We start from the raw sequence: 27,349 nt of genomic DNA on the forward strand, positions 1-27,349 counted from the left end.
TTGGCAGAATGTGACAAAGGGGCATCCACACGGGTCAGTGTCACAACCTCAGTTCCTCACAAATTATGTGAATGACTTTGTTGAAAGAACCAAATGTGACATTCCTATGTTTATTGATGATACAAATGACAGAGAAGTAAGCTGTGAAGAGAAAATAAAGAGACTCAAAAGTATGCAGATTGTTTAAATGAGCAGGCAAGAATTTGGAAGATGGAATATAATGTGTGAAAGTGCAAACTTGTCCAATTCCACAGGTTAACTAGAAAAGCAGAACATTATGTATATTATGGGCGGCATGTTGGCACAGCGGTTTAGCACTGCTGCCTCACAGCGCCAGGGTCTAGAGGGTCGATTCACTCTCAGTCAGACAGTACATGTTCTTCCTGTGACTCTGTGGGTTTTCTCCCACAGTCCAAAGATGTGTAGGTTAAGTGGATGGGCCGTGCTAAATTAGCCCGTAACATTCAGGAATGTACAGGCGAGGTGGTTTAACTACAGTAAATGCGGGTTTACAGGGATAGGGTCAGATGCTCTTCAGAGGGTCAGTGCAGACTCAGTGGGCTGTACGGCCATTACCTGCATTGTAGGGATTCTAAGATTCTACTTTAATAGGGAAAAACTGTTGAAGTCTGAGATGCAGAGGGCCCTGAATCACTAAAATTTAGATTAGATTAGAATACCTACAGTGTGGAAACAGGCACTTCGGCCCAACAAGTCCACACCCCCCCATTGGAACATCCCACCCAGACCCATCCCCCCTATAAGCCACACACCCCTGAACACCCTCAATCCATCTAACCTGCACATCTTTGGACTGTGGGAGGAAACCGGAGCACCTGGAGGAAACCCACACAGACACGGGGAGAATGTGCAAACACCACACAGACAGTTGCTTGAGGGTGGAATTGAACCTGGGTCACTGGTACTGTAAGATAGCAGTGATAACCACTAAGTCACTCTGCCGCCCCAATGCATGCAGATACAACAAGTGCTTAGGAAGGCAAATAAAATATTGCTGTAAACGTAAGGAAAATGGACTATAAAAATTGAGATGTTTGGCTACGCTTGTATAGAACATTGGTGAGGCCCCATCTGGAACACTGTGTAGCTCAAGTGTCCTTATGTAAGGAAGAATGGAGTAAGCAGCTCAGAGAAGTACACTCAACTGATACTTAGAATGTGGAGTGAGGTGGGAGGGTTGGTAGTTGAAGTCATTCAAGGTGATCATCCAAATGTGAAGGCCTCAAAGTCAACCTTAAGGTTACATAGAGCCATACAGCACGGAAATAGAACTGTTGGTCTAACCACTCCATGCCTAATATAATCCCAAACAAAACTAGTCCCATCTGCCTGCTCCTGGCCCATATCCCTCCAAACCTTTCCTATTCGTGCACTTTTTGAAATGTCTTTTCGACGTTGTAATCAAAAACATCCACCACTTTCTCAGGAAATTCATTCCATACAAAAACCACCGTCTGTGTAAACACTTTGCCTTTTGTTGACCCTTTCATGTCTTTTTTAAGTCTCTGTCCTCTCACTTTAAAAGTGTGTTCTCTAGCCTTGAAATCCCCCACCCTAGGGAAAGGCACCTACTACTTATTCTAACTGTATCCCTTACGACAAAACAAAATTCACCGCACGAGGACAAATGAAGCAGAGTGCTCATTTATGATCACTTGGATATGAACAGTTTGATTCGTGATAGCCAGCGTGGATTTGTGAGGGGTGGATCATGTCTCACAAACCTTATTGAATTCTTTGAAGAGGTGACCAAACACGTGAATGAAGGTAGAGCAGTGGATGTGGTATACATGGATTTAAGTAGGGCATCTGAAAAGGTTCCCCATGGTAGGCTCATGCAGAAAGTAAGGAGGCATGGGATCAGGGGAAATGTGGCCGATTGGATTAAGAATTGGCTGACCCTTAGACAAGGGTGGTAGTGGATGGAAAATATTCAATATGGTGCTCAGTTATGAGTGGTGTAGCACAAGGATCAGTTCTGGGTCCTCTTCTATTTGTGATTTTTGTAAAAGATTTGGATGTAGGAGTGGAAGGCTGGATTAGTATGTTCGCGGACGATATGAGGTGGGTCAAGTTGTAGATAGTGCGGTGGGCTGTTCTAGGTTACAAAGGGACCTTAATAGGATGCTGAGCTGAGAAGTGGCAGATGGAGTTTAACCCCGAAAAGGGTGAGGTGCTTCATTTAGCAAGGCCAAATTTGAAAGCAGAATACAGGGTTAACAGAAAGATTTTTGGCAGTGTGGAGGAGCAGAGAGATCTTGGGCTTCATGTCCATGATTCCCTGAAAGCTACCACCCAGGTGGATAGAGTTGTTAAGAAGGCATATGGTGTGTTAGCTTTCATTAATAGAGCGATTGAGTTCAAGAGACATGAAGTTATGCTCCAGATATACAAAAGCCTTGGCCACATCTGGAGTATTGTGCCAGTTCTAGTCGTCTCATTACAAGAAAGACTTGGAAACGTTGGAAAAGGTGCAGAGGAGATTTACCAGGATATTGCCTGGAATGGACAGAAGGTCTTACGAAGAAAGATTGAGAGAGCTAGGTCTTTTCTCTTTAGAGTGAAGAAGGATAAGAGGTGACTGGATAGAGGTGTACAAAATGAACAGAGGCATAGATAGAGTGGACAGCCAGAGGCTTTTTCCTAGGGTGGAGGTAGCTATTACGAGGGGGCATGGTTCTAAAATGAGTGCAGGTAGATATAGGGGAGACATCAAAGGTAGGTTCTTTACTCAGAGAGTAGTCGGGGCGTGGAATGCATTTCCGGAGAGGGTAGTGGTCTTGGCCTCATGAGGGGCATTTAAGCGGCTATTAGATCAGCACATGGATGATAGTATAAGGTAAGGGTATTGGTTAGATAGACGTTAGGTTTAGGGTATAAGTTCGGCACCACATCATGGGCCGAAGAGCCTGTACTGTGTTGTACTGTTCTTTGTTCTATAACAGCGAGAAGAAAAATCGGGAGCTAAACCCACTTACCTCTTTTGATTTGATGTATTATTGTCACAGGTATGTAAGTACAGTAAAGAGTTTTGTTTTGCATGTAGTACGGGCAGATTATACCATACAAAGTGTATCAGAGGAAGAGAACAGAGCAAAGAATACAATGTTACAGCTGAAGAGGAGGCAACATTAAATTTAAAATTTGATAGGTCCATTCTGCTGTTATTAGACTTCTGAATGGATTTCTCAAATTTTGTAACAGTCTTTATGGACATGTTGAATTTCCATAGCCTCCTGAGGAAGTAGAGGTGTTATTGTGCTTTCTTGACTGCAACATATGTGGGTGAATTACGTCTCAGGCTTGCACTATAACCATTACCATGCCATAGGAGATTGGCAGAGTTTTGCAAACATCTAAGCCATTGACTACTGAACAGACCCTATAAGACTTCAAAGATAGCACAGTGTGGAGCTGGAGGAACACAGCAGGCCAAGCAGCATCAGAGGTGCAGGAAGGCTGACATTTCGGACCTAGACCCTTCTGAAGGCTCTAGGCCCAAAACATCAGCCTTCCTGCTCCTCTGATGCTGCTTGGCCTGCTGCGTTCCTCCAGCTCTATACCTTGTTATCTCAGATTGCCCAGCATCTGCAGTTCCTACTGTCTAGGGCTTTACAACCCTTGATATAAACAATACAGGTTGGTAAGTGAGGCTGGATGAAAGCAGTAAGTTTTTAACTATATTCTGGACTTAATTTGGGAGTTACAGATGGTTTAGTGTGTCATTTGGTATTTCCACTGCCCTGGAAGAATATCAATGTTGAGAGCACAAGATAGTCTATGATCATCCAGAAGTGGAAGCTACTGCGCATGATCTGCTGATCTGTGGGTGTGAAAGAAGCCATCATTGATCAGAATCTGAGATAACAGGTGTAGAGCTGGATGAACACAGCAGGCCAAGCAGCATCAGAGGAGCAGGAAAGCTGACGTATCAGGCCTAGAGCCTTCTTCAGAAATGTTTCTGAAGTAGGGCTTAGGCCCGAAACATCAGCCTTCCTGCTCCTCTGATGCTACTTGGCCTGCTGTGTTCATCCAGCTCTACACCTGTTATCTCAGATTGTCCAGCATCTGCAGTTCCTACTATCTCTATTGATCAGAATCTGGTGTGTTTCTCCAAACTAGTAAAAGATACAACTGATGAAACCTTAAGCTAAGTACACTGACAAGTACAGACAGCAAAAAGGAGTTTGTTCGGATCCTGTTAAGGTGATAGCTGAAGCAGAGATGCAGTGACTAATAAATATTAAGGCAGTGTAACAGCTTGGTGGATTTGTGACTATTTAGCAAAGTTTTTGTCTTACTTGTCATCCCAGTTGGACTTTTATGCAAGTCCAAGTGTTATTGGAGCGTGAAAGAAGCAGCTTTTAGTAGAATCAAACGGTGATGCTATGATGTCAATGATACAATCTTCTTGTAGCGTGAGGGCAGCAGGACAGGACCCAGAACAACCTTAATCTTGCAAGGGTAACCAGTTACATTTACATCTACAGTGTTAATGCAAACTCAATAATGTTGGAAACTAAAGCAAAGTTGCGGGAAAAGCTTAGCAGGTCTGGCAGCATCTGTGAAGGATAAAACAGAGTTAACGTTTCAGGTCCAGTGACCTTCCTCAGAACTTATGAATAATGCTGGGCTCAGGTAGAGAAAGAGTGACGATTATTGTCTTTTTTATGAGTGTTTTGAACAATTTCTGTTTGAGAGAGATTAAGTGACAATGGAGTCCGACCTCAAGGCATTTCAAAACATCTTCATCAAGTCACATCTATCTACTCCAAAGCATCTATGGAAGAGTATTACTTAGCTCGCTCTGGACATGATGTACATTCAAGGGAAATGGGTGTATATTTCCCACACGCTGTCAAGAACAGCACTCTCTACAAAGAAAGCTAAGGATGCTAAGACAGACAGATCCAATGAGAAGCAGCAGTTCAAAATACTCTGAAAGTTATCAAGTCACCAGTTGGGCAAAGACATTCAATCTGAAAGGCAAGCATCTTAATTAGGTAACAAGATGCAACTCTTCAAGTGTCACAGCAGTAGCGATGAATGGATAGGGCCTGAAAGCATGAAGGACATAGCTGCTACAACATAGTATTGGGCAAATAGAGGTGAAAGTCATAACCCATGACAGTGTCTTGAGTAGGGGTTTTAGAGTTGTTAACCCTAAGGAAATGAGAAAGAGCTGCTGATGCGCATCCTCACAAGCATCAATGAAGTCAGTCTAGTCTGAGGAAAACAAAAGAAATCTTAACTGGCCAAACATCACTGAGGGCTTCATCAGCCATTGCATTGCTTGTAACAAATACCGAGCTAATCAAGCTGAAGAGCTGCTTATGACACGTGCCATCCCAGACAGACAGTGGCTAAAAGTTAGAAAATAACTCTTCACTTTCACGAGAAATGATTATCTTGCAGTTGTTGACTGCTATTCTGACTACTGGGAGTTAGGTAAACTCATGTCAACATCTACGCGTGAGAATAAAGAATGCCCTAAAATACACTTCAAACAGTAGTGACTTCAGACGTTATGATGAGTGACAATGCGCCTCAGTGTGCGAGTGGAAAATTCAGCCATTTTGTAAAGGTTTGGGGAATTCAAGGCCATACATTATCACCACCCCAGTCAAATGGGAAGGCTGATGTGGCAGTGAAAATCACCGAAGGTGTCATATTTAGCAAATCCAGAATAGGCCTGTACAAGGAATCTGTGAGTGGAGACACACATCTATGTATGAATGGAGAATAGACCAATCCAACGACTAATATCACCTCGCACACAAAATACTCTTTGCAATAGCGAAAACCTACCAAAGCCAGGATCAATACCAAAATCAATGTAAAAAGGCACAAAGCAAAATTTCACCCTCACAAAACTGCCACGAGTTTGCCCGAACTGTGACTTGGTGTACTAACGTTCAACACTCCAAAAAAAAGTCAGCCCACATGACAAGTTGGGATCTGCGTTGAGTGGTTGCCACCTTGGTTGTATGAGGTGAATGTGACTGACCAGACGGATCACCACAACTGCACACGTCTACATGTAATTAATGAAACTATTCCTTCACTGCAGGCAGCTGATCAGGAAGATGTGATCTCACTATTGGCACGGAGTACAGAACCACCATCAGTCCCAGAGGTGCACTGATCCCCAGCCACGGAAATGAATCAGCAGCAACAGTTAACGTGGCAACATCACTTTGCATGGGAACGGCATTCCCTGGAGGGGGGAAAAAAATCAGCCTTGGAATGAACAGATATTAAACGAACAGACATGGAGAATGTGCACATATACCCTGTAAAGGCCTGTGTAATTTAAAGGCTGCATGCAATACATGTGCAAAGGCTGACAGAAGTAGCCTGACTAGAGTTAACACGCCATTCTGGTAATGAATGATCATTTTCTTTGTGACAATGTGGAACTAGTAACAATGTTTTTTTTTAATGTGAAGGGGAAGTTTGGAGAAATGTACTTTTAGACCTTTCTAATCAATCTAATCGGGGGTATTGTGACACAAATCTGGAGCACATAGAATTTGAACCCAAACCTTCCGGTATTAACACTACCACTACATCACAAGACCCCCTTATTGAAATATAATTTCTCCTTTTAGTGTACTGGGTGGCTTGCTGTATTCATGCAGGCCCTTCCTCTGCTGCAAGTGCCTTTGAGTGCAATCAGGGATAGCCATTACACACACATTCACTTGAAACTCATTGGTGCTGAAAACACGTATCACTTGTTGGAGAGACTAAAACTGTACAACACAGTTTAAAAACCAGGGTCTCTCATTTAAGATTGAGATAGAACATAGAACATAGAACAGTACAGCACAGAACAGGCCCTTCAGCCCACAATGTCGTGCCGACCATTGATCCTCATGTATGCACCCTCAAATTTCTGTGACCATATGCATGTCCAGCAGTCTCTTAAATGACCCCAATGACCTTGCTTCCACAACTGCTGTTGGCAACGCATTCCATGCTCTCACAACTCTGTGTAAAGAACCTGAGAAGGATTTATTTTCTGTCAAAGGGTTGAGAGCCCCTTTCCCATACAACAGTGGAGGAAGGGTCATTGAATATTTTTAAGGCTGTGTTAGATAGATTCTTGACTAAAAAGGGACTGAATGGTTGTAAGAGGTAAGCAAGAATATAGTGTGGAAGTCACAATCACATCAGCACCTCTTGCAGAACATTGGAGCAGGCATGAGGAGGCCAAATGGTCCACTCCTGCTTCTAATTTGTATCTTCATATATTTGTAAAAAGTGATAAAAGGTTTCATCAAAGCTACTCCTGAGTGGCTTAAATGGACTTCTCCACAATTGAGAAGTGAAGAAATTTCTGGAAGGAATTCCAGAGCTTTGGAAGGCAACTAAAGACACAGTGACAAATACTTGTAAGCGCATAAAGGAAATTGAAGGTACTCCTAGGGAGCAGTGATCATAATATGATTCAACTGTGTATTCAGTTTCAGGAAGAGTATAGAGTGTCTGACGCCACTGTTAAAAACTAAACAAGGGCAAAAAAGCAAAGCTGCCTAAAGTGAATGAGTAAACTACGATGAAGGATAGGTTAAAAGAGATGAACTGGCCAATATCTACTAGCATACACATAATACATACGCATGTAGAAAGTGGAAAATAAAAATCCGAGGAATGAACCCACCATATGCAGTTAACTACAAAGGTCAAAGATGGTATCAAAGCATACACATGCAGAATGGGCTCTTGTGGCACAGTGGTAGAGACCCTACCTTTGAGCCAAGAGGCCTACATTCAAATTCTACCTGCTCCAAAGGTGTGGAATAACACCTCTGAACAGGTTGATTAGAAAATATGTACAATTGTGCAGACAGGTTACAGGTAAGAAGTCGTACACATTTTTTCTTTTCATAAATAAAGGAGAAAATGACCGAAATAATTAATAAGAGGAAATCTAGAGAATGGTAGGAAGCTAGCCAAAAATATAAAAGCAGATAATAAGAGATTCTATAAATAGTTTAAATTGAGCTCAGTCTTGTGGAAAGTATGTCTGGAAAATTAATAATAGGTTATGATGAATTAAACAAATATTTTGCATCAGTCTTCATTATACAGGATAGAAATAAGATTTCAGAGCAGATATAAATCAAGACATTGAAGAGTTGGAGGAACTCAGGAAAAGTACAATCACCAAAGAATTGGTATTGAATAAATTATTAGAGCTGTGGGATGTTAAATGTTTGGGTCCTGGTGGACTTTAAGGGAAATAGCTAGTGACATAGTTGATACATTGGCTTTAATTTCTAAAACTCCCTTGATTTGGAGAAAGTCCCATTAGATTAGAAGTTAGCAAAAGTGATTCTTTTGTTCAAAAAGGGAGGAGAGGGAAGGTAGGAAACTACAGGCTAGTTAGGTTAACATCCACATTAGGGAATTTTCAAAGCTCTTGTTAAAGAAGTGAAAACAGAGCACTTACATAAGTTTGTGATGATCAGGTAGAGTCAACAATGTTTTTGTGAATGGGAAATTATGTTTGACCAATCTATTGGAGTTTGTTAAGACAGTACCATAATCTGCAGATTAGAAAGACTGGCTGGATATATTGTACTCTAATATCTAGAGTCTAGGTCCTGGAGGCATAGTCTCAGAATAAAGAGACACCAATTTAAGACTGAGATGAGGAGGAATTTCTTCTCCTGAGGGTTAGGAGTCATTGGAACTCCTTGCCACAGAGAGCTGTGGGGCAGAATCTTTGCATATATTTAAGATTGAGATGGATAAATTCTTGATCAGTCAGGGAATCAAGGGTTGTGGTGAAAAGGTGGGAAAGTGGACGTGAGGAATTTTGGATCAGCCATGATCCTATTGAAATACAGAGCAGGCTCGAGGGGCCAAATGGCCTACCGTGTTCCTATTTCTTATAGTCTTATTGCCATAGGTCATTTGAAAAGTTGCCATATGAACCGATTAGTACAAAAACAAATTGTGTAGGCAGCATATTAGCATGTGCAGAAGATTGGCAGGTGAATAGGAAACAAAGAGAAAGCATAACTGAGTCTTTTTCATGTTCGTGAGCTATACCGAATGATGTGCCCCTAGGCTCAATGCTGGGATCTCAAGTGTTTATAATTAATCTCAATGACATGGATGAGGGGATAGATGTATGGTTGTCAAATTTGCAAACTTTACAATGGTAAAAAAGAAAGTTGTGAACAGATAGTGTAAGTCAATGAATAAAGATCTAGTAAATGGAGTACAACATGGGAAAATGTGAAAATGTCCATGAGGAACAATAATAAAAAAAAAGTATTTTCTCAATTGTGAAACATTGCAGAGTTCTGAGATACAGAAGGATTTGGGTGTCTTGGTCATGAATCCCAAAAGGTTATTATGCCAGAAGTGTCATAGAAGCATACAACATAGAAGCAAATCCTTCGGCCCAACCAATCCATGCTGGCCATAATCCCAAACTAAGCTAGTCATATCTGTCTGTCCTTGGCCCATAACCCTCCAATCACGCACTTATCCAAATGTCTTCTAAATGTTGTAACTATATCTGCATTCACTACTTCCACCGGAACTTCAATCCGCACATGAACTGCTCTGTATATAAAATAAAATTGCTCCTGATGTTTTTCTTAATCTTTCTCCTCCCAGCTTAAAAATATGTTCCCTGGTCTTGGAATCCCCCACCTGCCATTCACCTTACGTATGCCCCTCATTATTTTATAAACTTCTATAAAGTCACCTCTCAATCTCCTATGCTCCATTGAAAAGAAGCCCAGACAGTACAGTCAGGACATCTAACAAAGAGTTATCATTTGTTGTGAGGGCAATTGAATCCAAAATTAGGGAGTCTACATCTCAGTTAGACAGGATATTGGAGTATGCTGGAGTACAGTGCTGGTCAATTTATTTAAGGAAGGATATAAACACACTGTAAGCAATTCTGAGAAGATTTCCTAGACAAATACCTAGATTAGGTTAGGAACAAATTACTGCAGATGCTGAAATGTATACTATGAACAAAAAATACCAGCAAATGCAGCAGGTCAGGCAGCATCCAAGGAGGGAGAGCAAACTAATGTTTTGTGTATAGATGACTCTTCATCAGATCATTCACATTTTTACCTAGATTAAGCTGATTGTGTTATGAGGAAAGGTTGGACAGTACAGGCTTGTATCAGAGATAATGGGAACTGCAGATGCCGGAGAATCCAAGATAACAAAGTGTGGAGCTGGATGAACACAGCAGGCCAGCAGCATCTCAGGAGCACAAAAGCTGATGTTTCGGGCCTAGACACTTCATCAGAAAAGGGGGATGGGGAGAGGGAACTGGAATAAATAGGGAGAGAGGGGGAGGCCGACCGAAGATGGAGAGAAAACAAGATAGGTAGAGAGGACAGTATAGGTGAGGAGGTAGGGAGGGGATAGGTCAGTCCAGGGAAGATGGACAGGTCAAGGAGGCGGGTTGAGGTGGTAGGTAGGAAATGGAGGTGCAGCTTGAGGTGGGAGGAAGGGATGTGTGAGAGGAAGGGCTGGTTTTGGGATGCAGTGGGGGGAGGGGACGAGCTGGGCTGGTTTTGAGATGCAGTGGAGAGAGGAGGGGAAGAACTGGGCTGGTTTTGGGATGCGGTGGGGGAAGGGGAGATTTTGAAGCTTGTGAAGTCCACATTTGATGCCATTGGGCTGCAGGGTTCCCAAGCGGAATATGAGTTGCTGTTCCTGCAACCTTCGGGTGGCATCATTGTGGCACTGCAGGAGGCCCATGATGGACATGTCGTCTGAGGAATGGGAGGGGGAGTTGAAATGGTTTGCGGCTGGGAGGTGCAGTTGTTTGTTGCGAACCGAGCGGAGGTGTTCTGCAAAGCGGTCCCCAAGCCTCCACTTGGTTTCCCCAATGTAGAGGAAGCCACACCGGGTGCAATGGATACAATATACCACGTTGGCAGATGTGCAGGTGAACATCTGCTTGATATGGAAGGTCATCTTGGGGCCTGGGATGGGGGTGAGGGCAGAGGTGAGGGGGCAAGTGTAGCATTTCCTGCGGTTGCAGGGGAAGGTGCCAGGTGTGGTGTGGTTGGAGGGGAGTGTGGAGCGGACAAGGGAGTTGCGGAGAGAGTGGTCTCTCCAGAAGGCAGACAAGGGTGGGGATGGAAAAATAGCTTGGGTGGTGGGGTCGGATTGTAGATGGCGGAAGTGTTGGAGGATGATACGTTGTATCCGGAGGTTGGTGGGGTGGTATGTGAGAATGAGGGGGATCCTCTGGGGCGGTTGTGGCGGGGGCGGGGTGTGAGGGATGTGTTGCGGGAAATGCGGGAGACGCGGTCAAGGGCGTTCTCGACCACTGCAGGGGGAAAGTTGCGGCCCTTGAAGAACGTGGACATTTGGGATGTGTGGGAGTGGAATACCTCATCCTGGGAGCAGATGCGGCGGAGGCGGAGGAATTGGGAATAGGGGATGGAATTTTTGCAGGAGGGTGGGTGGGAGGAGGTGTATTGTAGGTAGCTGTGGGAATCAGTGGGCTTGAAATGGACATCAGGTTCTAGCTGGTTACCTGAGATCGAGACTGAGAGGTCCAGGAAGGTGAGGGATGTGTTGGAGATGGCCCAGGTGAACTTGAGGTTGTGGTGGAAGGTGTTGGTGAAATGGATAAACTGTTCGAACTCCTCTGGGGAGCAAGAGGCGGCGCCGATACAGTCATCAATGTAACGGAGGAAGAGGTGGGGTTTGGGGCCAGTGTAGGTACGGAAGAGGGACTGTTCCACGTAACCTATAAAGAGGCAGGCATAGCTTGGGCCCATGTGGGCCACCCCCTTTGTCTGTAGGAAGTGGGAGGAATTGAAAGAGAAGTTGTTGAGGGTGAGGACAAGTTCGGCTAGGCGGATGAGGATGTCAGTGGAGGGGGATTGGTCGGGCCTGCGGGACAGGAAAAGCGGAGGGCCTTGAGGCCATCTGCATGAGGAATACAGGTGTATAGGGACTGGACGTCCATGGTGAAAATGAGGTGTTGGGGGCCAGGGAATTGGAAGTCCTGGAGGAGGTGGAGGGCATGGGTGGTGTCACGGACGTAGGTGGGGAGTTCCTGGACCAAAGGGGAGAAAATGGAATCCAGATATGTGGAGATGAGTTCGGTGGGGCAGGAACAGGCTTGTATCTGCTGGATCTTTGAACAGGAAGAGTGATTTGATTGAAATATAGGAGAGCCCAAATGGTTTGACATGGTGGATATGGAGAAGATGTTTCTATATATAGGAGGATCAATAACAAGAGGTCACTGCTTAATAATCAGGGGTCACCGATTTAAAATAGAGATCAGACAAATTTATTTGTCTCAGAATCATGGGTATTAAAATATTCTTCCTGAAAATATGATGGAAATGGAGCCATAGTGTCACAGAGTCATACAGCACCGAAATAAACTCTTTGGTCCAACTAGTCCATGGTGAACATAATCCCAAACTAAACTAGTCCCAACCTGCCTGCTCCTGGCTCATGTCCTCCAAGCTGTTCCTATTCAGGTACTTATCACAAATGTCTTTTGAATGTTGTAATTGTATCCACATCTACCACTTTCTCAGGAAGTTCACCAACTATCCTCGATGTAAAAGATTTGCCCCTCATGTCTGTTTTAAATCTCTCTCCACTCACCTTGAAAATGTGCTCCCTCATCTTGAAATTTGTTAACCGAGGGAAAAGACAATGACCATTAACCCTATCTATACCTCTCACAATTTTATAAACCTCTCTCAACCTCCTACGTTCCAGTGTAAAATGTCCCAGCCTTTCTTTATAACTCAAACCTTCCATACCCAGCAACATACTAGAAAATCTCTTCTGAACTCTTTCCAGCTTGATAATATCTTTCCTACAACTGGACAACCAGAACTGGACACAATCCCAACATGACTTCCCAACTCCTATGCTCCAAAGACTGAGCAATGAAGGCAAACATGCCAAAAGCCTTTTTAACCACCCGTCAAAGAATTATGTATCTGCAGACCAAGGTCCCTCTGTTGTACAATACTACCCAAGGCCCTACCATTAATTATATAAGTCTACCTTCATTTGTTGCACCAAATTGCAATACCTCACATTTATCCAGATTAAACTCCATCTGCCATTTTTCAGCTCATTGACCCAGTCGATCAAGATCCCTTTGTAATCTTAGAAAACCTTCTTCACTGTCGACTGTGCCACCAATTTTAGTGTCACTTGCAAATTTGCTAACCATGCCTTCTATTTCTCTTCCAAATCATCTGTATAAATTACAAACAAAACAGGACCCAGAACCGGTCCTTGTGGAACACCAGTCTAAAAAGCAACCCTCCACCATTACTCTATCTCCTGCCTTTAAGCCAATTATGCATCCAATTGGCAAGCTCACCCTGAATCCTATGTGACATAACTTTCCTAATTAGTCTACTGTGCAGAACCTTGTCAAAGGCTTTACTAAAATCCAAATAAACATTTAGTGTTCTGTCCTCATTAATCTTTTTGGTAACTTCCTCAAAAAACTCAAACAAGTTTATGAGACATGGTTTTTGTCACACAAAACCATGCTGATTATCCCTATTCAATTTTTGCCTCTAAAAATATTCATTAATCCTATCTTTTATAATCATCTCCAACAATTTTCCCACAACTGAAGTCAGACTCAAAGGTCTATGGGTCCCCAGTTTCTCCTTACAACCTTTCTTAAACAAAGGTACAACATTAGCAACCCTCCAGTCACCAAGCACCTTAGCATAGTTATAGATGATGCAAATATTTCTGCAAGGGGTCTCATAATTTCCTCCCTTACTTCCCAAAATGTTCTGGGATACATTAGTTCAGGTCCTGGAGATTTATCCACCTTTATATTTTCTAAGATCTCCCTAACATGCTCCTCTGTAATGTGAACTGTTTTTAAAACGTCAACGTTTATTTGTCTACATTGTCTAGACTCCATTTCTTTCTCCGCAGAAAAAAAAACTGATGTGAAACATTCATTTAGTATCTCTCCCACCTTCTGAGATCATCACTATGACAACCTCCTGGATCTTTAAGAGGGCCTACCCTCTCTCTAGTTACCCCCTTGCTCTTAATGTATTTGTAGAATCTCTTTGGATTAATCTTAATCTTATCTGCCAATGCTATCTCATACCCCCTCTTTGCCTTCTTGATTTCTCTAAGAATGCAACTGCACTCTTTACATTGATTAAGAGATTCAATTGAATCAAATTGTTGATATCTAAAATAAGTTATCTTTTAAACAGAAAAAACTGCAGATGCTGGAGTCAGAGAAAATACAGTATGGAGCTGGAGGAACACTGCAGGCAAGGCAACAGCAGAGAAGTAGGAACGTTGACGTTTCGGTTTGGACACTTCTTCATCCAGCTCCACACTATGGTGTCTAAGTTGTCTTTTTATCTTTTTTATGGTACAAGTGGATAGATACTTGGTATGCAAACGGGCTAAAGGTTATCAGGGTAAGGCAGAAATGTGAGCTTGAGGTTTTCATCTGATTAACAATGATATTGAATGATGAGATAATCTTGAGATGGAAAATGGCCTACTCTTGCTCCTGATGGCATATTTACATGAGGTATAGTTATATGAGAGTGCAAAATTGAAGGAGCACAGATAGTACAGAGGTCAAAAGGCCTGGGGAAGGTGATGGCCGAGTGGTATTATTGCTGGACTGTTAATCCAGAGACTCAGATAACGTTCTTGGGGAACCAAGTTCAAATCCTGCCAAGGCAGATGGTGGAATTTGAATTCAAAGTATCTGGAATTAAGCACGTAAAGATGACCATGAGCCCATTGCCATCTTGTTCACTAATACTCTTTAGGAAAGGAAACTGCCACCTTCACCTGATCTGGCCTACATGTGACAGCAGAACTACACCAATGTGGCTGACACTGAACTGCCCTCTGGGAAATTAGGGATGGGCAATAAATGCTGCCTCGCCAGCAGTGCCCACATTCTGTCAATGATTAAAGGAAAAAAAAACCAGTAAAAATCCTGTGTTTAATCCCTGACTCATGTTTTGGTTACACCTTTTAGAACATAGTGTCAATTACCATCCAGTCCATATCCGGGCAGGTGTTTATTTCTTAACTGACTGTGGTTAAAGTCTAAGCATATCAATGAACCACAGGAAAATCTTTCTAAATATGGTGAAAACCACACATATCCTGCTCCATTGTTCTCCATCTGGCCTATTTATTTAAAACCTCTGGTTTCCCTCACATTCCAACATGCTCCAAGTAATCCACCTGCAGTTACTTCTCTTGCAATAATGCAGAAAGGAGACTGGCAATGTGCTTTTAAAATCTTCCCTGCAACAAGAGGGAGCAATGGTAATGTCACTGAACTAGAAATTCAGAGGCCTAGGCTAATACACCTATTGGTTAAAATGGCTGGCTGTGCAGTCACATGTCGGCCAGATGAGGTAAGGATGGCAGTTTCCTTCCCTAAAGGACATTCGTGAATCAGATATAACAAAGTGCGGAGCTGGATGAACATAGCAGGCCAAGCAGCATCAGAGGAGCAGGAAGGCTGACGTTTCAAGTCTAGACCCTTCCTCAGAAATGGCGGAGGGGAAGGGGATTCTGAAATAAATAGGAAGAGACGGGGAGGCGGATAGAAGATGGATGAAGGAGAAGATAGGGTGAGAGGAGACCGAGAGGTCAAAGAGGCCGGGGTGGAGCCAGTAAAGGTGAGTTTAGTTCGGGAGTTAGAGGTGGGAAATAGGTCAGCCCAAGGAAGATGGACAAGTCAAAGTGGCGGGCTGGGGCTGGTAGGTAGGAGATGGGGGTGGGGCTTGTAGTGAGAAGGGGGGATGGGGGAGGAAGGACAAGTTAGGGAGGAAGGACAAGTTAGGGAGGCGGGGACAAGCTGGGCTGGTTTTGGGATGCAGTTGGGAGAAGGGAGATTTTGAAGCCTATGAAGTCCACATTGATACCATTGGGCTGTAGGGTTCCCAAGCAAAATGTGAGGCGCTGTTCGTGCAAACTTTGGGTGGCATCGTTGTGGCACTGCAGGATGGACATGCCATCTAAGGAGTGGGAGGAGGAGTTGAAATGGTTCATGACTAGGAGGTGTAGTTGTTTGTTGTGAACTGAGTGTAGGTGTTCCACAAAGCAGACCCCAAGCCTCCGCTGGTTTCTCCAATGTAGAGAAGGCCACATCGGGAACAGTAGATACAGTATACCACAATTATTAGTGAATCAGATGTTTCTTTGAGACAAGGGAACATGGTCATCATCAGACTCTTAATTCCAGATTTTTGTTGAATTCAAATTGCATCATCCAACATCGCAGGATTCGAACCCAGTTCCCAGAATATTAGCTGGGTCTCTGGATTAATTGGGCCATCAGGTCCCCAAATGTTCATGAATATCCTTCAGGGAAGGAAATCTACCATCCTTACCTAGTCTGGCCTACATATGCCTCCAGACCCATAGCAATATGCTTGATTATTAACTGCCCTTTGAAATAGCTGAGCAAGCCACTCTATTCAATGGCAGTTACAGATAGGCAATAAATACTTGTCTTGCCAATGAAGCCCACATCCCATAAAATAATCATTTTAAAAAAGACTAACACGTGATTCCTTTCCTGCAATGCTGCACCACTGAGTGTTATCCTCTAACTCCTTTTGGAAAATACCACTTTCTCCTCTTTCCTTGGTCCTTGTAAATAGCCATGATTGACAGCACCATGTATAACAGTTCCATTTAAAACTGGAGGCTTTTCTTGTACAATTCAGTCTTGCGGCCCAGCATACGAATGCATGGCCTCTTATAAAACAGGATTCAGTATACTCTGAACAGATGATATTTCAATATTTATGGGTAATGGGATGTAAAGATATTAATTTACATATATCTTTAATAGCATATGTTTCAAGTTTGTGTTCTTCGATTCTAGACTAGTGTGAGACATGGCATTTGGTGCACGTTTGAAGTTAACGGTCAACTTTTAAACATTTCTGTCGCTATTGTGACTTCTTTCAAAATCTTTTGAGGCCTAGCTCGACAATTATTATGTTTTTGTCTACAATGGTAGGCCTTTACAAGTAAACAATACATACAAGTTCCAATGTAGAAAATTAGGACAGCTTCTTTTAACCTTCAGGCATACACTCATAGCTCAGACAGATTTTTCTTTTGTCTTGAGTTTTGGGCAGTCCTGCGAAATCCTTGAATGAAAATGGATATATACATTAGTATTCCTGAGAAGAGAGCAGGTTGGAGCACAATTCAGGCAACGCAGCTGAGAGTGTCTCATTAGGTAGAACCTGTTATAATACCTATGGCTGAGAGAAGCAACATACACATTCTCTTGGAAACAATGAATGCTGGAGGTCATAGAGCCTGTCTAACCGGTTGTAGTGTCCAGTATTTGTTGTTTTTAGTACAAATTCCAGCATCTGCAGTAATTTGCTCCTAGGTAAACTTCTCATTATTGATTTCTCAACATCCAGATGCTTGGAGATTTAGGTGTCGGCAGTGATTGCAATGTGGTCAGCCAAATGGACCTCATAGAATTAGTCCTCTGACTGGGGCTGTTAATCTGGTCCAATCAGGGAACACTGGTTGACAAATTAAGAGGAGCATTAGCCATCCTGTTCACTCCGAGAGCTAGCTCTGATGAAGCTGGACCAGTGTCAAGAACTTTCCATGTGTAAATAAAGGATGACTTGGCCTCTGTGGAGTTATTTCAGCATCATCAGATAAAACAGACTGGAAAAATGTCAATTCCCTCTCTAAATCTGTCGGATTCACCAACCCAGAGTGAGGTTGTTACCAAAACATTGAATAAATTTGAGGAGATGAGCATATTTTTAACTAATAATGGGTTGGAAGGTTTTGGAGAGAGAGCAGAGAAGTAGAGTTGAAGCTGAGATGAGGCCAATCATTAACGTATCAAATGACAGAGCAGGTTCAGGGGCTGAATTACCTACTCTTGTTCCTAGTTTTTAGGCTCTTATAATTACGTTGTTGCAAGCAAAATGTTTAGATTCTCTCATTCTTGTCTATCTTCAGTTGTCAATTGCACGGTACAGGATGCAAACTTATCTGTCGCACAAATTTAGCCATCCATCATCATAGCCATTAAAACCACTGGACTTTGCTTTTCCCTACCAAAGTCATTCACTGTTCAATCCTCAAGAGTAACCTAAATCCTAGCTTCCTCACTTTACTGCAAACCATCTCTTAAACCCCTTTGCTACTGCCATTTCCAGTTGAAAATCTCATGATTACCTTTTTAACATTAGGACTGCTTCCTCAGCTGCAGCTGTTACCTTCTCCAACCCTCAAAGCCAGAACTTCTGTCAATCTCAAACCTCCGCTTTCAGCCTCACTTTATTACGTGGAGCACCTGCTGTTATGTTAACTCCATTCCCACTGAACTGTCGCTCACTGAATTTTCTGTCCTTCTCCTCTGGAAGCGTTTGTAGTAAAGGGTTCATAAAAACTGAAAGAACCACAGGTGCTGTAAATCAAACAAAAACAGAAATTTCTGGAAAAGCTCAGCACGTCTGGCAGCACTTGTGGAGAGAAATCGGAGCTAACGTTTCGGATCCTTCCTGAGGACTGAAGTTTTCCAGTGATTTCCGTTTTTGCTGTAAATGGTTCATGTTGCTCAGAAACTGTTGACCTCCTGCTCAAAACCATTACCATTAAATCCACATTAAGAAAATCCACCTTCAAATTCCCTGTGCAGTAAATTTTCCATCAGAGGAGTCCAGCAAAAATTTAAACATCATGAGACATTACTATTTTCTGCTTCATCTCATTAGGGCAAGTCTAAATTCTGTTGGAAGTCTAAGAAAAGGTCAAAGCGAATCCCAAATGAATAAAATTAAAGTCAGCTTTGGGTGCACAATGAGCTGAATGGCTTCCTTCTCCACAGTAGCAATTCTAAGAAATTTCTCTTAATTTAAAAATGTCGAATAATAATTAGCTGTTAATAACATTTTTTTTGATAGGCAAAAAAAATCTTGAAGTGCTAACTGATATTCCTGACTTGCTTTCACCTTCTACTACTTCAGCCATTTATTGAGTTTGTCTGTAGAAGGTTTAAATGCAAGCCCACATTAACTGTGGGCTTGGCCTCAGCATCCAGCCTAGAACTCTATACCACCCTGAGCAAGTGTGCTGTCGTTAGCCCTTTGCTTGTATGATGCTGTTTAATAACAATCTTGTTCTACCAAACTTGTAAGAAATGATTTTCAAGCCTCTTGCAGAACCCAAAATGTTTTGATATTTTAAGTCATGATTCCTTCCATCATCCCTTAAACATAAAGTGAATGATGCAACACAAATCAAAGAAAATTCATATAAACCAGGAACTTTAACATCTCCTTCAAACTCAGTTTTTTTTCATGACAGGTGGATGAAAACAGTCTAATCCAGTCCTCTGCAGGGGATAATTAAAAAGACTTTTAATGTTACATTTTAGCATCTAACTTTAAACTGCAAGAAAACTGTACTGCTACAGACACATGAACATAAATACACAGCCTATTGTGCAACTCTGATGGTATCTTCCACTGTTGGAGTATATTTAACTCTGGCTGCAGACATCGCTCCTATACTGGTTAATTGCACCATACACCACAAAATGTGCGTGTTCCTTCACCCAAGGACTGTAGTAGTTCAAGGCAGCAGCTTACCATCACCTTCTCCAGGGAAATTAGAGGTGGTCATTAAATGCTGGCCGAGCCAGAGTCACCCACATGCCAAGATGAATGAAAAGTGCTGCACCATTTTGGAGAATATCCACCATCAAAGGTGTCTTTAACTAACATCATTATAACAGACAATCTGGAAATTTTCTCTCAGTTGTTTGTGGGAGTCTGCTGTTTGCAAACTGGCTGTTGTGTTTCCTACATTACAGTGACTAAACTTCAAAATTATTTCATTGGCTGTAAAGGATGTTGTTATGTCTTGAGGCCATGAAAGGAACATTTGTAAATGCAAATTTATCCTTTTACTAATCAGCCACTTATGTATCAAAAGAAAAACAAATCTTACATTCTGCATTGATTAGACCATCAATTGGAATATGTACTTCTTTATTTTAAAATTCTTTTGCATCAGGCAAGCTCTCATCACATGCACAAGACCATTATAAAACCAAGCATTTGTTTCAAGGTAATACAAGACAGAATTGAAGTACATCATGAACAAGCGTCTGATCTAGCAATACACAGTGAATGCTTCAGACTATAAATATTAATAATAGTTGTTCTTGAATATTACTTATAAAGAAATGTAATATGATAATTCAGACTGAATGTGTTAATCCATTGTATTAAACTGCCAATGCCATCTTCTACTGGCATAAACCTGGCATCATGTACGCCCAAATTGTTCAACACTCCAAGGGTGCAGCAGTTATGATGTTCACTGCTACATGGTCTTAGTCTGAAGTGTATTTCCTTTACAAGCGAAGTTATAATGTGGGCAGGGCAGGTGCCTGCGGCAACATCTCACCTCAGACGGGAACGTTCACAGAAGCTGCTTGGCCTCAACAACCTTGTAATAAGATTACTGGTGAATTTTTGAGATACCGCAGGCAGTTTCCAAGCAGTAGCCTACCAATTTACAACATCTCGAGTTGATTTTCAATCACTTTAGTTTCAGTAACCAATTCTGACTAATAACAATGCTTGCATAATTTGATTAGGATTATAAATAATAAGCTTATATTCTACAGAAAATGAAGTGAAAGATTGTGGATATTTCAAAGTTGTCTCTGGATCCCCCATCATCAGCAGCTATGCAGACTGTTCCAAGTATTCTTTTACCTTTTCCACGATTGTTGATATCTCTGCCATTGCCCCATAACCTTCAAAAGATAACAAAACACAGCAGTTACACCAGCACCCGGTCATACTATTAACCTGCAAATGAACAGCAACTTCACATGTTTATATTTGAGATACAGCTTTTATGCAAAAATATTTAAAAGCAGGTGAGATCATGTCTGGAACTGCTATCTTGCCTATTATCTAACAGCTGTCCCATTTCAAGTGAGCATGTTTAAAGCAAGGTCTCAAGTTTCAATCTAATGTTAAATTCATCTAGCAAAAAAACACCACCACTGTGGAAGTCATGACTAAGATAAACTCAGACTGGCTCATGGGAGAAAATAAAATAGCTCCTGAAAAAATTCCCACTCTGATTTTATTTTCATACATTGTTTGGTATAAACAAAGGTAAAATATTATGATTAGAACAAATTCATAATAATATTTAACAACTCTCCAAGATGCTTAATTTTGAATTGGATAATGTAGTCCCCTAGCTTGTAAACATAATAGCAGTTCAGGGGATACTGAGCGCTAAGAGAAGTTCTGCCACTTTACCTAAATGACCCAGTATATGGCATGACAAAAAGAAAAATAAATCACTTCATCTTTTCCATACTTCTTGCAGAATAAAACTACCTTCTCACATTAATTGCAATGCAGGGTTAAGCATTCATCTTTACTAATTCTAAGTGACGTGAAGAGAAAGGCATTGAATAGCTGAAGGGTCCTTTATAAAATATTAAGCATTATTAGTAGTATTAAGGTTTTTTTTAATCTAACAGATAAAATGGCAGGAAAACTAACTCCTTGAGCATACATCTTGTGCTATGTGGAAACTCAAGGACACTTACCCTGCAATACTAACCATATGGCTAGAAAGCATCACGGTTGCAGATGCTTGAGCTCTGGGTTTCAAAACCAGAGTAGCAACTGGTGTCCTTATGCTTATAGACATGGTCACCCCACAGCATAAGCAAAAGCATAGAGCATGAGAATAGGTGAACCTGAGATGGGCAAGATGGAATAGGGAGATAGGCAGGAATTCACTGAAAGTATTGCATTCTCCAAAGTGCTCTGAATCCTGAAAGAAGTGACTTATTTTAAAATTTGTTCATGGGATACAGGTATCACTGGCAATGCCAGCATTAATTGTCTATCTCTGATTGCCTACTTTGCAGAAGGTAGTGCTGCCTTCTTGAACTACTGGGTTTGCAGTTGTCAATTCTGCTGCCTAGACCAGTGCTAGGTTTAATTTCATTCTTTATAACCAGATGGCTTGCTAAACGATTTCAGAAGTCATTAAGGGTCAACAACATTGTTGTAGGCCTCACCAGGTAACAAAAACAACTTTCTGCCAAAAGGCATTAGAAAACCAATTGAGTTTTTATGACAATCGACAACGGTTACGCTGTCATGATACCTGGTTAGAAATATAGATTTGATTGAAAATTAAAAAGTAATTAATGTGGTCAGAGGCACATGAATATTAAAAGATAAAGATTTATGAATGACACCACAACAGCTGGCAGGAAAAAGATATGCCTGAAAGGGAACATGGACACAACACAAATATGCTATTAATTAAACTGGTGTTCAACAAGGTTAAAGAAAAGCTTAATCACTTAAAAGGAGGCTTTGCAAGACAACATCACATTTGGGTGTGAAAGTGAAACAGCAATTTCCAGAAAATATGGGAACTGGTAAGAATGTCAAAGATCCTTATCAGATATCATTAGAAACCTGAATAACTAAAAATAGCATTACCAGAAAATACACTCAAAAGACAGAAACAAACAGGAAAGACAATGAAAGGATTTCAAGAAACGGGGAGCTAACATAAAGAAAGAGAAGCCAAAAGTCTTCAATAGGCACATAAATAAAAGGGTGGTAAAAGGAGTGGGGTTAAATGGGGTCCAGAAAATGGATTTACTTATGGAGGCAGGAGGTATGAAGTGACTGACTTACATCTGTCTTTACTAAGGAAATTGTTATTCCACAGTTCTTGGTAAGAAAGTGCTCTATCACTTGAAGGGTTTAAATACCAAATAAATTCTCTGTACCTAAAAGTTGATAAGACACAGGGCTAGATGAAGTGCATACAAGGATGTGGACAATAGTGAGAATGAAAATTATGAAGGCACTATAATTTTCTGGTATTCTGCATGATTATGCGTGGTGGGTATGGGACAGGAGTGAAGCAAGTTTTATATTTTGTTCGAAGAGGAGCATAAGCCATCTACAAGTCATTCAATTAAACCCCAGTGGTGAAGAACCTTTCAAAAACAATCAATCATTCAGATCAAAGTTACTAGACATTTGGGCAAATATGGGTAAATTACAGAAAACTAGCACAGATTCGGGCAAGTTATGTTTGATGAACCTATTTGAGTTTCTTTTTTAGATGTTTTTTTTTAAGATTCTCTACAGTGTGGAAACAGGCGCTTTGGCCCAACAAGTCCACACCACCTCTTGCAGCATCCCACCCAGACCCATCCCCCTATAACCCACACACTCCAGAACAATACGGGCAATTTAGCATGGCCAATCTACCTAGCCTGCACATCTTTGGACCGTGGGAGGAAACTGGAGCACGCGGAGGAAACCCACGCAAACATGGGGAGAATATGCAAACTCCGCGCAGACAGTTACCCGAGGCTGGGATCGAACCCGGGTCCCTGGTGCTGTGAGGCTGCAATGCTAACCACTGAGCCACTGTGCCGTTTCTTCATAAGATAATAAAGGGCTGATAAAAGAAACGCAGTTGATGTTGTTACATGGATTTCAAAGAGACACCAAATTACATATTGCACAATAGATTGCAAAATAGAGTTGATGGAAGAGTATAATTGGAGATGGGATGGAGGAAGAGAGGAACCTGGGTGTAGATGTGTACAAATCATAGTTAATTAAAGGACAGATTGAGAGGTTTTATTAATAGGGACATGGTGTAGAAAAGCAAGAAATCATACTGAAACTTGCATGACACTGGTTTGGCCTCAACTAGAAAGCTGTATCCAGTTCTGAGCACTGCATTCTAGGAAGGATGTGAAGGCATTACTGGGAATGCAGAAAATATTCACAAGAACGGTTTTATTGATAAAGAATTTCAGAAATGCTGATAGATTTTCTGCAGTTATAACTGAGTTTCTTGGAAAAGTGGTTGGGAGGAGATCCTTTAAAATTTATTCATGTATTGTGGGCATCACCAGCTAGACCAGCATTTATTGCCCATTCATATATGCTCTGGAGAAGGTACAAGTGAACTACTTTCTTGAACAGCTACAGTCCATTTCTTTGAGGTGGAGTTGGAGTTCCAAGATTCTGACCTAGTGACACTGAAAGAATGACAGTACAGTTCCAATTCAGATGCAAGTGTGCCTTGGAGGGGAATATGCAAGTAGTGGTGTTCTATTGCATCTGCTGCACTTGTCCTTCTCAACAGTAGTGGTCAAGAGATTGGGAGGTGCTGTCAAAGGATCACTGATGATTTGGTGCAGTGCATCTGGAGGTGGTACATACTGCTACTGCTAAGTGTCAATGGTGGAGAGTGAATGCTTCTGAATGTCAAGTGGAATGCTTTGTCTTGGAAGGTGTCGTGCTTCTTGAGTATTGTGGAATTGCACTCATTTGGGCAAGTACGGAGTATTCCATCATGCTCCTGACTTGTGCCTTGCAGGTTGTAGATAGGCATTTGGGAGTCAAGGTGAGTTACTCACTGCAGTATTCCTAGTTTCCAACTTGATCTTGTATCCATAGTATTTACAAGGCTAGCCCATTTCACTATCTGGTCAATGCTAACTCTCAGGGTGTTGTTAATGGAGCAGTGATAATAGCGCCATTGAAAATCAAGGGACAATGGTTTGAGAATCTCTTTGAGTGGAAATAGTTATTGCCTGGGGTTTGTGTGGTACAAATGTCACTTGCCACTTATTTGTGCAAACCTGGATATTATCTAGACCTTGTTATTTTGGCCATGGATTGCTTCAGTATCTGAGGAATCATAATGGCGTGGAATGCTATGCAAACATCAGTGAACATTCACACTTCTGACTTTATGATGCAATGAAGGTCATTGGTGAAAAGCTAAATTTGGTTGGTAGGACACTACACTGAAGAACTCCTGCAGAGATGTCCTGAAGCTAGAGATAACTGAACGCCAACACCCACAGCCATCTGTTTTTGTGCCAGATATGACTCCTATGTGCAGAGTATTTTCCCTACTTCTCACTGACTCCAATTTTACTAGGATGATTTGATGGCCTTGATGTCAAAAGCAGTCACTCTCATCTCAACACTGTATTTTAACTCCTGACCATGTTTGAACTAAGGCTGTAATCACCTCAAGAGCTGAGTGGCCCTTTTAGAACCTAAATTAAATGTTGGTAAGCAGGTTATTGCTAAGCACATGCTGCTTGATAGCATCGACAAACAAAAGACACATTTATAGTAACTGACAAAAGAAACGATGGAAACTTGAGGAACATCTTTTTCATGCAATATTGGCTAGGATATTGGATATAATGTCTGAGAGGCAGGTTCAACTGAGATACTGAAGAGGAAATTGGATTAATATCTGAAAATGAAGAACTTGCAAAGCTGTGAGAGAAGATAGGGGAGTGGCACTAATTGTTCCATCAGATCTAGCACTGATACAACAAACCAAATGGCCTCCTGCACTGTAAACATTGTTTCACTGGTCCTTCATACTTACAATTTTCAACAGACAACAGAACACCATGGTCTTATTAGCATGAGCAAATTATTATCACACGTAACAACAACTTCAAAGTACCTATAGCCAATGTAATCCGTTCATTACCAATGCAGGAAAGGTGATAATGGTCAGACAGTAAGCTTTATGACAGTGGTCAAGGAATAAGTATTGGCTGGGACAAAGGGAGCCTGATCTTCTTTAAGACAGCACCTCAGATTTAATCTCTCCAACAATGCAATATTCCTCAATACTGCAGTAAAGATTGACTCTGGATTATGGGCTCAAACTTGTGAACTAGACTTGAATCCACAGAAGTCTGACTCCAAGAGAAAGAATGCTGCTGCTAAGCAATCAAAGAATGACTGAATAGCTGAGGCCAATCAACATTTCAACGTAATGACAACATTCTGGCTTTGATTTATTACTTCCCTTGAGACATTTGCTTTCTCTTCTACATCCAAAAGGAAGATGGCCGAAAAGTCACTTTGCTTGACAGGGTAAGGAAAAAGCAGAAATAGTTGAAGCGACAATAGTTTGCCTGAGGCAGACTCATTAAAGTACAGTTTTATGTTACTGTCTACAGGATCTTGAGAAACAATGTGTGGTGCTTGATTTATTTGGATTAAGTCCAAGAATAATTCAAAAATGAAATTATTTTTAAGCTGTACAATTGAGATGAATTGAATTTGTGTATGAACTAAATAGATTATATGAATTAAATCTGAAGTAATAATTCAAACTTGCAAAATAAGGATAAGAAAAGTTTGTGGCTAAACTCTGACCACATTTTCTTCATGGATATTTCACTGAAGTCGAGTTGGCTGGAGTGCTGTTGGCAGAGACTACTGGCTCACAGGCCAAATGCATAGCTCCTGGATGTCAGCTGTAGTGATGGGAGAGTGAGGACTCTGGGCTGCAGCTGGCCTGGAACATTGACTCTTTCAGCATCAGTGAATTGTTGACGGCAGCAGTGTCAGTACCTGGAACAGAGGCTCCTGGCTGCGGTAGTCTCCAAGCAGGGACTTTACGGAAGTCCGGTGCTGGATTATGGTGACAAAACACTTCTCACGGTCTGATGAAGGGTCTAGGCCCGAAACGTCAGCTTTTGTGCTCCTGAGATGCTGCTTGGCCTGCTGTGTTCATCCAGCTCCACTTGTTATCTTGGATTCTCCAGCATCTGCAGTTCCCATTATCACTTTCACAGTACCTTCCTAGTCATATGTGACAATAAATCATTCATTCATTCAACACTTTCTAATATCCTTTGACTCGTTAAAATATTCACACAGTAATCCAACGTGACAAAAATTATAAGGTAACTGCAGCAAATTGAATTTTAAATAATTTGTACAGTTTAACACCAGTAAAGATCCCAACTTCTCATTGGCTATTTAATTTTAAAATGTTTCATTTAGGTCAATTTACTGAGTTTCATTTTCACTTGCCAGAGAAGTATGGAGTTAAAGGATGACTATAAATCAGGGACTGGACCAAAACCTCTAAAAATATCCTGCAAAGCATAATCATTAAATGTTTTGAAATTAAATAGATTTATAATCAAAACCTGGTTTACATTTACAAATCCTACTGAACTGTCAATTGAAACCAATTAGCTTTCTGGTAAATTAACTCAATTCTCATATCCATACAACATTGTCTGGATACGTTTTGGCAGACAACTAGACAACGAGCTACAGGAGAAAGGTAATCCAGAACTTGATCATAGCAGTAGGTCTTAAGGAGCATCTTAAAACAGGGACAGTTAAAGATGGAGATAATTAGAGTCAGAATCCCAGAGCTTTGGATCTTTGCAGACACG

The 27,349-nt window shown here is 41.5% G+C and overlaps 1 protein-coding gene across 1 annotated transcript in view; it reads right to left on the reverse strand.

Annotated features, from left to right (window-relative positions):
- Positions 1–20,042: 20,042 nt before the first annotated feature.
- ppcdc (phosphopantothenoylcysteine decarboxylase) overlaps positions 20,043–27,349 on the reverse strand; it is a 54,978-nt gene continuing 47,671 nt past the window's right edge. The window contains exon 5 of the mRNA XM_048520860.1: positions 20,043–20,851. Coding sequence (XP_048376817.1) covers positions 20,781–20,851 — 71 coding nt within the window. The 3' untranslated portion in view covers positions 20,043–20,780. The remainder of the gene's footprint in view (positions 20,852–27,349) is intronic.

Source organism: Stegostoma tigrinum, chromosome 36 (genome assembly GCF_030684315.1).
Source record: "Stegostoma tigrinum isolate sSteTig4 chromosome 36, sSteTig4.hap1, whole genome shotgun sequence".
In the NCBI taxonomy this organism is placed as follows: Eukaryota; Metazoa; Chordata; class Chondrichthyes; order Orectolobiformes; family Stegostomatidae; genus Stegostoma; species Stegostoma tigrinum.